Source organism: Emydura macquarii, unplaced genomic scaffold (assembly GCF_026122565.2).
Source record: "Emydura macquarii macquarii isolate MOO-44397 ecotype Brisbane River unplaced genomic scaffold, CSIRO-AGI_Emac_v2 contig_2473, whole genome shotgun sequence".
Taxonomy (NCBI): Eukaryota; Metazoa; Chordata; order Testudines; family Chelidae; genus Emydura; species Emydura macquarii.
This window is the reverse complement of record NW_027132610.1, coordinates 6,738,118-6,751,187: the sequence shown is the minus strand read 5'-3', so window position 1 is coordinate 6,751,187 and position 13,070 is coordinate 6,738,118. Positions and strand designations below refer to the sequence as shown.

At 45.1% G+C, this 13,070-nt stretch overlaps 1 protein-coding gene across 1 annotated transcript; it reads right to left on the bottom strand.

The window, feature by feature from the left end:
* Nucleotides 1-4,067: 4,067 nt before the first annotated feature.
* On the bottom strand, nt 4,068-12,092 carry SHISA2 (shisa family member 2). Its single transcript, XM_067562892.1, has 2 exons — nt 10,609-12,092; nt 4,068-8,067 (listed from the first exon to the last, which is right to left on the bottom strand). The coding sequence occupies exons 1-2, from the start codon at nt 10,910-10,912 to the stop codon at nt 7,514-7,516; spliced, it is 858 nt and encodes a 285-aa protein (XP_067418993.1). The 5' UTR covers nt 10,913-12,092; the 3' UTR covers nt 4,068-7,513.
* Nucleotides 12,093-13,070: the final 978 nt, after the last annotated feature.

The following is a 13,070-nucleotide window of genomic DNA, read 5'->3' as shown; positions in this document are numbered from 1 at the left end:
CTGTGTCATCCACCTCTGTTGAAAATGTCCAAAGGGCGTGAGTTATGAACATTAATTGTTGATTACTATTATCTCTACCTTTTCCCTTGGACACTCTGGTTTGGGTCCCTGGCTTTAGGCCCATTGGGTATCTGGTTTGTGTCCATGTTTATTGTTAAATAAACTGTTATTTTTTATCTTAAACTGTCTACAATTTCCTTGCATATGAGTCCACAGCTGACAGATGCCATAAAGGGACAAACCTCCAAGGGTCCTTAAAATAAATTTGGACCTGCTGGTCGAGTTGGGAGGCATAGACCCACTGGCTCTGAGAGAGTTGTAGGGCCTAGATCTTTGTTTTATTCACTCTCCCCATGTGTCTAGTAACCCCCTGAGGGGCAGCCTTCCAGCACCCCCTTTCACTGTCCTTGACATACCTTTTAACAAACTACCCTCTCTCGATGCAATCACTACACCAAATAGCCATCACTGCTAAGGTTGACAAACAATCTAGTAAAGTGGTATGTGCAGAAAGGCAAAAGGGGGACAGAGTTAAGGCTGTGGTATGTGTCTGTGGTGTACAGTTGTTGGGGTATGGTCAGGTGTGGGCCTGTGAGTGGTGGAATAGAGAATATGTGCTGTTAGGTGGTGTAACTCTTGATTTCTTTGCTTTTGTGGCTTTGTGTCAGGTGCATATGCGGAATCCCTAACATCTTCACAATGCTGCTTTAGTATTTAACTATACCATTGGGTATTATAAGGTCACTTCATTAACGATTGCAAAATGCTTTAAGATCCTTCAAGAGGCTATACCAAAATATTACTATATGAATTTGCAATGATATGTAGCAGTTCAAAAAGCCAAAACAATTCTAGACTGAATATAAAGAGGCATCATGCCATAGATCAACCAAGTGAAAGTCCCTTCCTGTGCATCTCTGGGGAGACCACATCTAGAATACTGTTTATAGTACCTGGTATCTCTGCACTCCCAGAAAGCAGGTCATGCCACAGAAAATTTCAGAGAAAAGCAACATAAATTAGTAGCAATTTATTTACAAAGAAAGGATTAAAAGAATTAAGTCAGCATAGCTCTGGGAGCTATGACTAAGTGAGGACATAAATCTGAAGGGTGTAAATATAAAAGAAAGAGGAATTATTTAGGGTGGTCTCAGAAGGTGAAACTGAGTAATGAGGTCAAACTGAACAAACAAAAGTGCAGCCTGCTTTTCAGAGAACGTTTCCTGAACAGTGAGTCATTTAAAACTAGACCAAACCAAATGCTTTGGCATACACTGTAGGGAGCAATCTTGCACTGGCAGGAGGAGGGAAAAAACGAGCTAATGGTCTTTACCATCTCTTGATTTTTTTATGAGTCTGTGTGGCTACTTTACAGTTGGTTTAGAATAGCTGTTGTATTTAAAGTCTAATCATTTATTCTTTCTCAACACAAAATAGGTAAACCAGACATCAATCTGTAACATTTGAAGTTAAGGGCTTATGTTTCAACCTTAAGTCAAGCCAATGGGCCCACTTTATCTTTACGATGGGCCCATTTCAACCCAATAGGAATCTTTCCATTGACTTCAGTAGGAATTGGACTGGGCCTTGTAGCTGGTCAGTCTGATAACCAGCTGGCCTAGTGGCTCCCCAGTTCTCTTCAGTCTGTTTGTTCTGGAGGGGGTGACCCTGACAGGTCATTGGCAGGCCTTAGTCCTTCCTGTGTGTTCCTTCTTCTCCCCTGGGGGGAAGAAAAGGAGTAGGGTAGGGGGACCCAGGCCCTCCCACTCCACCGGATCCTGACACAGGGCCCTAAGGGGTTGTTGCATTGTCCAGACCATTTGTTGGTCCACCCCTATTCCCCCTTTCTCTCCCCAGTCAATTCCTACCAGGCTATCACTCCCCCATTTAGGTCATGGTCACAGTTTTAGCAGTATCAGCTCAGTCTGCCAGGGGGACAATGTCCCATTGTTCAGAGCCTCTTGTGGGTTCCCAACTCCAAAACATCCAGGAGGGATATGGATCGGTGCTTCCAGAGCAGCCTTAGCAAAGCTGTAATCACTTGTCCTACAGCTCCAAGCATCAGCCTCCCTTCCTGCTGCAGCCTATATCTCCCTTCGCCTGGGCTACCAGAGTCCTTTTAAACTGTCCCTCCAGCTGGAGCATGCCCTACAGTTGCTGAGGAACAGGACCTCACTAGTCCAGAATTCCTCCACATCTTGCTCTGATTTAGTGTGGAGTCTATCCGCACCATCACAGGCCTACAAGAGAGAAAGACAGAGCATTAGTCCCTGTTGGTTTTTGTCACAGCCTTCAGTGTGAATATGATTTGCGATGCTTGGCTTGCTAGAGGTAAAGGGAGCAACATGGTTAAAACAACACACAAAGCTGAGATATTTTACTACTGTTACATATTTACATATGACGGTGTTAGCTAAACAGAGCAGTGTGTGTGTGTGGAAATATCACACACACACACACATACGTGCATTCCTAGAAATGTGTTGCATCTATATCTGATAGCTACTATAATCCTCTAAATTCTTTCAAGTTACCATGTTGCAAAGGCTTTTATTTCTGAGCTGTACTAGAAACATCCCACAAACTCTTACTACATAAATATCTAATATGCTCTAAATCAGTAAACAAACCCAGCTTAGCACTATTAAATGAAGTTGTCTCCCTTACCTCTCCAACTTCAGTAAAAAGTGTAATAATTTGTGCTCCCACTCCTCCTCATTCTGAAAACACTTTACATCTGCTCCGCTATCACTTCTTACCTGCAAGAAAAGATCCTATTTACACATCAGAAAAATTATTTAAATGTTAATTGGTTTCTACTTTGTTGTTCTGGGTAGAGTCAGTTAAAAATAAGGGATTTCTTTTTCCGGAGAAAATTGTGAAAAAAACAAAACAAAAAATTTCATGAAACATTTTGATTTTTTTCAGCCGGAATTTGAATACCAAAAAGTTTTTTGGCCAAAAATGGAATATTTTGGCTTTCAGGCACTTTTTTTTTTAAATGAAGAATTAAAAATTTCCAAAGAAATCAGATGTTTTTGTTTAGTCAAAAACCCAGTTTTCTATAGAAAAAGTCATGATGGAAAGTATTCAACCTTACTACTGGGCATTCTCCAAGCTAGCATGGTCCCAAAAAACCATGAACCACTCCCTCCCAGCTTTTTGTAACACCTTAGGCCAGTGTTTCTCAAATAGTGTTCCGCAGAACTGTGGGGTTCCGTGGGCTGAGTTGAAGAGTTCCGCGAAAAAGCGGAACCGCGCCGCCGAAACCAACACAAATCACACGCCGCCGAACAGCTGATTGCGCCGCCGAAAACTGCTTACAGAGCGCACCGCTGAAACCAGCCTACACTGCACCACCGAAAAGGGGAAGATTTCCTGGACTTGTCGGCGGAGGGTATCGCATGGCCGCGCAGGGTGCCGTGGCGAAATATAATTGAGAAACACTGCCTTAGGCACAATGTTTTTACCCCTGTACCTACATGCCCCGAGGAATTCTGAATGCTTTTATATTTCAGGTATGTTTTAACCCCACTCAACCAAGGTTGTGTAAATTTTCCCAGGTTGTTCTTTCCCATTTCTGAGTAAAAAGCAGTTATAAGTGACAGGGTCCAATCTCCTATTAATTGTTTTTTCCTCCTTTGCTTCCAGCAGAACTTCTGCCCTGCTTCTTCCCAAAAATGTCAATAATGTCTCTGCCAGTGTAACCAACATTTGGAAACTGAATGAAGTAGCAAGCACCAGGAATTCAAAATCCTAGTTTTAGTCTCAGACATTGGAGTACCACTGTACTGAAATGTTCCACTTTATCACAGTGGAGTTTTTGTTTTATTTAGGAAAAAATATTTTAACTGGCAAAGGATTACTGATTTGAGTGAAAAGCTTCATCTAAATTTAGAAGGAAGGGGGGGAAGGCATAAAATTTTACCATGAAGTATTAACATATAATTTTTAAAAAGTCATCTTTAAAAACATTTCCACTGTAATAACCAAAAGTTAAAGCTTTTTTATTCCACCTTTTGGTAACTTTAGACCATCAAGAACCAGGTAGTGTTGTAATTCCACCCTTTAACTCCGAGCTGGTAAATTACAGAAAAGAATTGTGGGCACTCCTGCATCATTTACACATGATTACTTTACATGTCATTTTAATGAAAATCTGTAGATTTAAATAATCTCAAAAACTACCATTATTATAGGATTAATATCACCAACAGCTATTGTCTCTTCATCATGACTGGGCATGCAAACAAGTACTAAGTTTAAGAATCCGTCAAAATGTCAACTGAAGATATCACTTTATAACACTTTTTTCCCCCGTTGAGAGGAAAGTACTGGCTCTGTTTCAGCTACAGATATAGTTAATGGCAAAAAGCCCAGTGAATTCAACAGGGGCAGGACTGGTCCAGTGTGTGATACTGCCAGGTGTAGATTATAACATGAAAGATTTTTAGACTTGCAATACCATTCCACAACAGGCAGCTCAAGCCCCAGTTCAAGAACGTACTTATGCAAGTGCTTAAGTTTAAGTATCTGAGCAGACCAACTGAAACCAGAAGGACTACTCACATGCTGAGGGCAAGAGAGCACTATTTTCAAATTAATTCAAAGCCCAAAAACTGTCCTTTGATTTATAGGTTCTATAGACTACCTGGGGTCGGAGGTTCTCTCAGATTTAAAGCTGCTCTGTAACAGAATGCATGTATTATGGACCAGATTCTGCCACATCAATTCAGTTATAGCTTGGGTGTCTTTAAGGTGCGAGCATGAGGAAGAATGGCATTTTCTAGCCCTAACACTTTTTTTACTCTTTTAAATCAAATCTAAGGATCTAATCTTATTTTTTGCTAAAATATGCAGCATTTAGCTATTCAGGTACATGATTAGAGAGCTATATAGTTGTGTTTAATGCAGAATACTATGTCAACAACGGAAGAATGTTTAGTTTGACCGCAATAAAAAAATAAATCACACCATAAAATATTTATTAAGAAGCAAAGGGTTTTTTCTTCACTTGTCAGAAACACTTTATGTCAAGTGCCCTTTAGGAGATTTAAAAACTTTACCAAACATTAACATTGATTTTACATTATTATACACGAGATATAAAACACCACATCTCACAAACTTCCTTTTATTACAACTTGGGGGTTTTTTCCCCAACAGCTGTAAATTAATTTCTACATACTTCAATTTAACTTATTAATATTTTTAAAACAAGTAAACAATGTACAAAGAAATTCACCTGAATTTCATAAATCAGAGCAGGTGTCCTTCACAGGGCATGTGCAATGAATGCAGGGCATTCTGAGAGAGAGAAATAGAGAGCTAACTTTATTCACAGTTGAAAAAGCTAATACCAGATTGTGCGAACCTGTATTCTGGAAACGAAACAATGGAGCTGATCTTGTGAGGTGCTGAGAACCTTTAACGCCTCTTGCAGCCAACAACAGCTAGTTCTTTACAGGTATTTAGACATTGCTCTGCTCAGCACTGAAAGGCCGAAGGAACACCCAGTTCCTCAAGAGTATTTAGATGCCTATTTCCCATAGGAATTCGGTGCGTAGGTGTTTTTGAAAATCCCACTAGGTGCCTAATATCCTTAAGACTTGCACTGTTGAGCAGAGCAGTATCTAATTACCTTTAAAAATCTGGGCTTCAATGCTTTGTAGGAGGTATCCAGCACTTCTCAAGATCAGACCCAGTCTTGTCTAGTCAAAAGAAATAGAGCGGCTTCAAGGACGCCTCTTTTTTAAAAGTTATACATACTGTACTATTGTTATGGGATCAGCCACGAGTAGCAGAGTTGATGTAAAATACCTACTTGTTTTCTTATTTCAGTGGAAAAGAACATCTCTTCCTTTTGCTTTTTTGTGTTGTGTGTTTACAAATAAACTATTAGAGGTGGCATATAGTCCATGTAACAAAATTGTTAGCATCAGATTCATTGCAACATAATAATACAGTCTCAGACAATAAGAAACCTTTTTTCAGTTCTAATCTGCTTAAAGTAATTTAATGTTTTCAGTATGCCCTCAATAATATACTGACATTCCATACCTAAAGAACAAATTGGTTGAAATGCACAGATTTATTTTTAAAAGATTTTAAAAAGTCTTAAAGACAATGTTGGGTTTGTTTTTTTTTAAAAAGGATTAAATTCATGTTACAATTAACACAAACAGATTATTCCTTGTATATTGGTTGCTTCTTTAAACTCAGGAGATTATCTATCTGATCACAAATGGAATCAAAAGTTTTAGTTCAAAGTCACCCTCTGCAACATGCCATCTGTTTGAAGGTCTAAAGATTTCTACGTTGTGCAGAAATATTTCATTTATAAAGCAATTACACAAAATGAAAACCTATTAGGACTTGAGTGTTTTGGGGGTTTTTTATTTATTTTTTCTTCTTACTTTCAATGCAAATAAATAGTACTTGCAGAAACTGACTCCTAGTTGTGCAAATCCTTCCAAGTTCAATTTGGATTGACAATATTTTGCCATCAGAACTGGTCAGCAGGCCGTGGGTGTTCAGAAAGGTTTTGGTTAGAATGAATCCCATTTTCCCATGGCTGAATTGCATTACAAACCCATGGGCGAGATGTGGGTTTGACAAGTTTGTGTACATTCACACAGGTTTATGTTTCACAGGAAGTGGGATTAGTAGCCATATTTGAAGATACTACATGACCTTTCTCTGCAAGCACAGTTTAAACTTGAAATGCACAGGACAACAGCAGTATCAAAGATTTTGATCAAAGCAAGAATCTCATATCTGTTTTTATTAACATTCACTGAGATAAACAAGGATTGTGCAAACCCCAATTGGTTCCTGAATATGAGTCAAACTCACACAGAGAATGATTCCAAGTGCACTGGAAGTTAGAGCTGAATATTTTGCACACTTCTAATTCCTACATAAATATAAATGGACAAAGAAAATAATCCTGTGAAAAACACATCATTCCACCTTGAACCTAAGGTGGGTAAGAAATCATAGGACATGGTAGCAAATTTCTAACTTACATGATTGCACTGTTTAGTCTTCCATTGTCAATGTGATTGTCTGTAAAGCAATATGAAATGTGGTAAAGGAGTTGGGGGAGAGAAGAAAAGAGGTTTCTTAAATACTGTGATCTTATACAGTGTAACAAAACTATCAAGTAACCAAATACTTTTGACCATACCTGATGGGCACTTAATGGCTCAGGCATTTATCTTGCACACATGGTTATCTGAAATGCATATGCATCTTCAGCATAATCCTTTGCCACTGTTAATCATGAACTGGAATGGAAGCATATCTGGAAATAGTCATTCAAAAATATCATCATATAGTTTTTGGCAACTGAATCCAATGTGAAGAAATGGTTTATAAACACTGTCTGACATGCACGAATCTTTCAAAACTATTTACAAATGATGTTCTATAAGCTTCATTCCAAAAGTATTTCTCCTCTGCTTGGCTTAGGTGTTAAAAATCTGTTGGTTTTTTTTTTTTTTTTTTTAAATTACACAGTCACTGCTGGGTACATCTTCTGTTCACTACTGGCATGGGGATAGGGAGACTGAATCTGCCTGTATCCACTTTGCAGACCATCCAGGAAAGGTGGCACCGGGGTGATAGGCATAGAGTCATGTTGAACAGCATAACCTACATACTGTGGGTGCAGATACTGCCCTTGGTGTGGCACAATCTGGGTAGCCTGCTGGCAGTTCAGTACTGAGAAATTAGTAGGCATGTTGACGTAGACATTATTCATGGTCCCTTCTGGCAAACAGCAGTTGGTCTGTGACCTGGTAGGGGGGGCTCTGGCACCTGAATTGGCACTGGAACTGGAGCTGGCAGCAGTACTTGATTGACGAGAAGAGGAACCACGAGAGGTACTGGCACTTGGAATCATGGGAATAGTCTCCATCAGCCGATTACCTCCAGGCGCTCGGCTCTGCTGTGGCTCCTGCTTGGGTCGCAGGCATCTGCAGCAACAAGCTGCCACTAGAGACCCCAAGATGATAAAGGCAACAAAAACAGATCCAACTATAAGAAATGGCACATAAATGGGCACTACAAAAAGAAACAAAAACACTGTTATTAGGAATTGCTACAAAGGCCAAACCTAAAAAACAAAAGTTAAACAAAAGAACAAGAGGATCCACTACTTATTTCTTTCTAACACACAGCATTAATATATTCAAGTCCTCCAGGGAGAAAGTATTCTGGAAACTAAACATGCCACTTGCTATTTTTAATAAAAATTAAAAAGGACTAAAGAAAATACAGCTGCAGCAAAAACTAATGGTTGGGATTTTCAAAGGAGCTTAAATTGGAGCTATGTCCAGAGAGAAAGGATGGCCCAGAGGTTAGGTTAGTAGGGGGACTTACATGACCAAGTTCATTTGTTTGTTTTACCATATACTTCCTGTGCGATCTCAGGAAATTCACTTAGTCTCTCTGTGCCTCACTGCGCTACTCTACTTTCTCACAGGTTGTCTTAAAGACAGTGAGATGCTACAATAACGGGGGCCAAATCTCCCTTGCACTTTTGAAAGCCCAGCCAACTAGTTGGACTCATCCTTTCCATTTAATCTGTCAGACCAAGACTCAAGTATTTGAGATGGCATTACCTGACCATAGCAACCAACTCTACTGGAGCCATTACTAATGAGATGTGCAGGACACAAGGTCAAGAGAACAAGGCTGTACTTCTCAAAGGCTAACAAGTGCATGCATAAAAACCACTGACAGCTCACAGATCGTGGTGAGAAGCAAATAAATCTAAAAACTTATTTTTTAGAAAAAGTCATGTGTAAATGGAGTCATAACTTCACTGAAACTGGAATAGCTAATATTAGAATAACTTACATACATACAATCCCCCGCCTTTTCTTTTTTTTTTTTTTTTGTAATTTTAACACCTTTTAACAGTTTCTAGTATAACTTTATTTCTGCATTGGGCAAATCCTGTAGCCCGTTAACAGGTGCCTGCAGTTGCTACAGTCTGCAACACACAAGTTTTCCAAGTCTGTCCTAATTATAACATCACTTCGGGCTAGTTCCAGTGTGTTCAGTATTTGTGCATGGCAGCAAATGTGCAAGAGAGCAACTGAGGCTTTTCTCAAACAGAGGCAGAAAGACTCAAGTTCATCCTTGACATTTAATCATAAATATAGTCTTAAAAGGTGGTATCTAGGCATGAAGAAATTATACACTTAGACTATGGTGACTGGTTAAAAGTCATTTTGAAATTTCATGTAATACATTTCTTTTCCTGAAACAATTGTTCCCTTTCAAAGCTTCTTTCCCCTTTTTTAATTGGAATTGCAAACAAGGCTGAAGGAATGATTAGGTATACTGCTACTATACAGGTCTGACATAACTTGTTCGAGACATTTGGGAAACAAGTAGTGTTGTCTGGAACATTTAAATAAGTGCAGTAAAACTTAAAAGACTATCAAAGGTTTTGTCATTTGTAAAGCATCCAGACTCCATGACAGTAACTTAACTTTTTCCATGTTTCCAATTTTAATAGTTGCAAATGATGGACTAATTGAAGAGTTTCTCATTTAGTGCCCAAAGATTTGACATTTGTATTTTTGTCCTACTTTTATTATGCTTCTAACAACACACTAACGATATTTGTGTGTATGTCTTTCTGTTGTTATAAAAAGGGGTTTACATTTTGATTTACATTTACAGCAGCAAAATTTTCTGGTTTTTTGGCCTCACTTTTAAACTGATCCTACTGCCAGAAGTATTAGTAATAGGACGTGTGTGCTATAAAACTAAGGGGCATAACCCATAATTATTAGGTGTGGATTCACCATTACTAGCCAAATCCTGGTCCCTGTGAAGTCAATGGCAAAACTCCCTACAGGTCTATTAACAAGATCCCAGGTAGCAGTTATCGGCTCAGCAGTCCTAGGCAGGGCTGAAAATGAGGGGTTGGTGCAGCTCCCTCCTGTTAAACGATGTGTCAGAGATGTAGGAATGTTTGTCATTTAAACCCTGCTCCCAAGAAGTTTCTCTCTACCCACATGGCTTGTACCCAGCTCACCAGACAATAGGCTGACAAACCCTGCATGCCCGGGGCAGGCAGACGGGCTAGGTGCCCTAGATCGGCATTTCTTAGCCCTTTCTTTCGACCGCAGGTGCTCTCAGACTTCACATTGTTCAGCCAGGTCACCACTGATAAGCTCTGTGAAGGGAGAGCCTGAAGCCACTATGACCCCAAGCAGCTTGGCAGTCAGGCTGGCTGAGGGCGCTCTGGGCTGGCAGTGCCAGAGCCTCCTTTTCCGAGGGCGTTCGGGAGGTTGGGGGGCTGAATGGCTGCGCCTGACTGTCCCATAAGTACCGTCCCAAAAGGGGCTGAACTCCCTGCTGGGCCGGCGAGGTCCCCTGGTTGCCACCCGCCCCTGGCGCCCAGCTGTCCAACTCCCCGCCCAGCGCGTCGGGATGGCCATGCTGCAGAGAGCCGCCAAGGCGCCCGGGCGGGGGGGAGCGGGATCTCTCCTCCCACCGGGGCCTTTTGCAATGCGGGGCGGCGCAGGGGGCCGACGACCTCCCGCCTGAAGCGCCCCCCTGTCCCGGGTGAGGGGAGCCGTGTACCTGCTGCGCCATCCGGGCCGTCCTTGTCTGGCCGGCCCAGCTCGCCTCCCCCCTGCTGCCGGTCGTTGTCGCACACGCCCTGGTCCAGCCTGGCCTCGGCGCTGGAGCAGCAGTAGCGCAAGGCGCAGCTGCCGCAGCAGATGGTGGCGTCCCCGCCGTCGAAGCGCTCCGGGCACTGGAAGCCGTCCCGCCAGGCGCCCTGCGCGTCCAACCAGCCGTGGCAGTACTCGCCGCTGGCCCCGGCCCCCGCCGGCAGCAGCCAGCCCAGCGCCGCCAACAGCAGCCAGCAGCGCCCGCTCCACATGGCACCGCTCAGCGGCGGCGTCGGGGGCAGCAGCGCCCGGCAGACACGGGGGGGGGAGGGGAGTCCTCAGCGGGCTCCTCTGCTAGCGCCCTCCCCACGGGGTAGGCACGCAGCACCCACTACAGGGGGGGGGGTGTCTCCTACTAACACGGATCTGCGGAGCGGGGTGAAGCAGCCGGACGAGGGGGGGAGACCCCGGGGCTCTCCAGCCAGTCCCACGCCAGGAAGGGGGGAGTCACACAGGCGCCCCCCGAAGTGCCCGGCGCGCTCTGAGCTCCCGCCTTGCTCAGCCCGGAGGAAATCCACCGCCAAGGGCGGGGAGGCAGCGGCCGGAGTTGCGGTCACCGCGGCGGGCCCCTGCCCCTCTCCTGCGCTCAGCTGCGGGGGTAGCGACTCCGGCGAAGCGCTTCACAGAGCCAGGGCTTCCCTCGCCATCGCTACCGCCGGCGGCCTCCCTCGGTGCGGCTGCGACTGGGCGGTGATGGGAGCGGCCAGCGGCAAGAGCTGGCGGGAGCGCGGGCGGGGCAGGGGCAGCTCCCCCCAGCCCGAGGCGCCGCGCCGGCCCGGCTGATCCGCACGCCGGAGGGGCAGAGAAGCTGCAGGCAATTCCAAGGGCATCGGGGGCGGGACTGTCCCAGGCGGCGCGCTGCAGAGTTCAGTCCGCCCGCCCGGATCACACAACCGAGCCCGCGGGGGCGCGGAAGGCTGCCCCGGGCTCCCCAGCCGAGCCGGGCCCCGCGGGGGCAGCCACGCTGCACGGGCGGCGGCTCTTACTCCGCTTCCTCGGCCCGGACATCCCGCTCAAACTTTCCTCTCATGATTCGAAGCCACATCCGAAGTGGGGAACGTCGCCGGTCTCGGTCTCCTCCCCGACCCCGGCCCGCGCGGCTCCCTGGTCCGACTCCTCCTTCACCGAGCCGCGTCCGCCCGAGCCGCCGCCTTGGCACCACAAAGTTACATCCCTCCGCTGCGCGGCGACACCCCCCCTGGGCGCAGCGCGGAGCCGCCGGCCGCGGGAGCTGCGAGCGCGCGGCGCCCTCCCGGCTGCAGGCTGGTCGGGGGCGCGGGGCTGCCTCCTGGCTCGCCACCCCCGCGGCGCCCTGCCCCCGGCCTCGCTCCTCAGGCGGCGCTGCAGAGAGGCCCAAGCGGCAGCCGCCGGCGCCCGGGCCGTGCGCGTGTCGCTCTCTGCTGGCGAGACAAGCAGCCACTGGGGCTCGGTCGTCTCGCCTGCACTTGCTTTCTCAGCGTTATTATAGGCACTCAACAGCCCCTAGGCGCGCATGCGTCTTATCACAGCCACCCCCTCGCCTTATCCTCCTGAAAGGGGGCGCGGGGCGGTGGGGGGGAGGCTGGGGGAGACAGCGGTGTTTGATTTTCCTAGTTCACCTCAGACGTGGTCCATCTGATGAGGGAAAGCGAGCGGCTGGGGGAACCGAGCTGAATTTGCAAGGCAGGGTCTCTGGCAGGTCTGCTAAACCGGAGAGCACTTCAGTGCCAGGCCACCCCAGAGCAAGCGAAAATAAGGTTAAAAACGAGGCAGCAAAATCCATGGGAAGATAACTGCCTCCCAGCCTAGCTGAAAAAGACATTAGCGGCTTCTGGTTTGGGAAGAAACTAGCTCACGTAGTTAAACGAGAATCTGCTTTTAAAGCAAATGGCATTTACACTAAGCCCCCACAAAAGCTTAAAATGAATGTAAAAGTCTGAGAAGAGGGAAAGTGACAGTGTAAAACTCAAAGAGTGGCACTGTACTTACCCAGCCTTTGTGTCTACCTACTGCAGAGCGCTCATCAGTGCATGTTGCTACCTGCCTGTCCTCTCATAACTTACGGGCCTTAGGCAGGAGTCAAAGAAAATCAGCTTTTGTTGTTTACTGAAGTATTTTTTACCTTTTTGTTTTATTTCCTTGTTATTTTTATTAAAAATCTCACAGGAGCTATATGAGCATTAACACAATGGACCATAACCATAACATCTCAGCCTGCATGTTATTTCCACAATTAACTGTAATATCTCCATCCGGCCACAGCTAAGTGTGTGTGATGAGAATTATCCCTTTTCAAAATGCTTTCCAAACTTTACTTCTGAAAAACAGCCACCTTTGTGGTGCAACAGGACAACTGCTGGCAAGTATACAACACTGCATAAAATACAACCA

Excerpts from the sequence above, each read along its gene's own strand:
- SHISA2 (XM_067562892.1), bottom strand. The coding sequence starts at position 10,912 with ATGTGGAGCGGGCGCTGCTGGCTGCTGTTGGCGGCGCTGGGCTGGCTG. Across the intron at positions 8,068-10,608 it reads CGGCCCGGATGGCGCAGCAG|TGCCCATTTATGTGCCATTT; the intron begins GTACACGGCTCC and ends TTCTTTTTGTAG.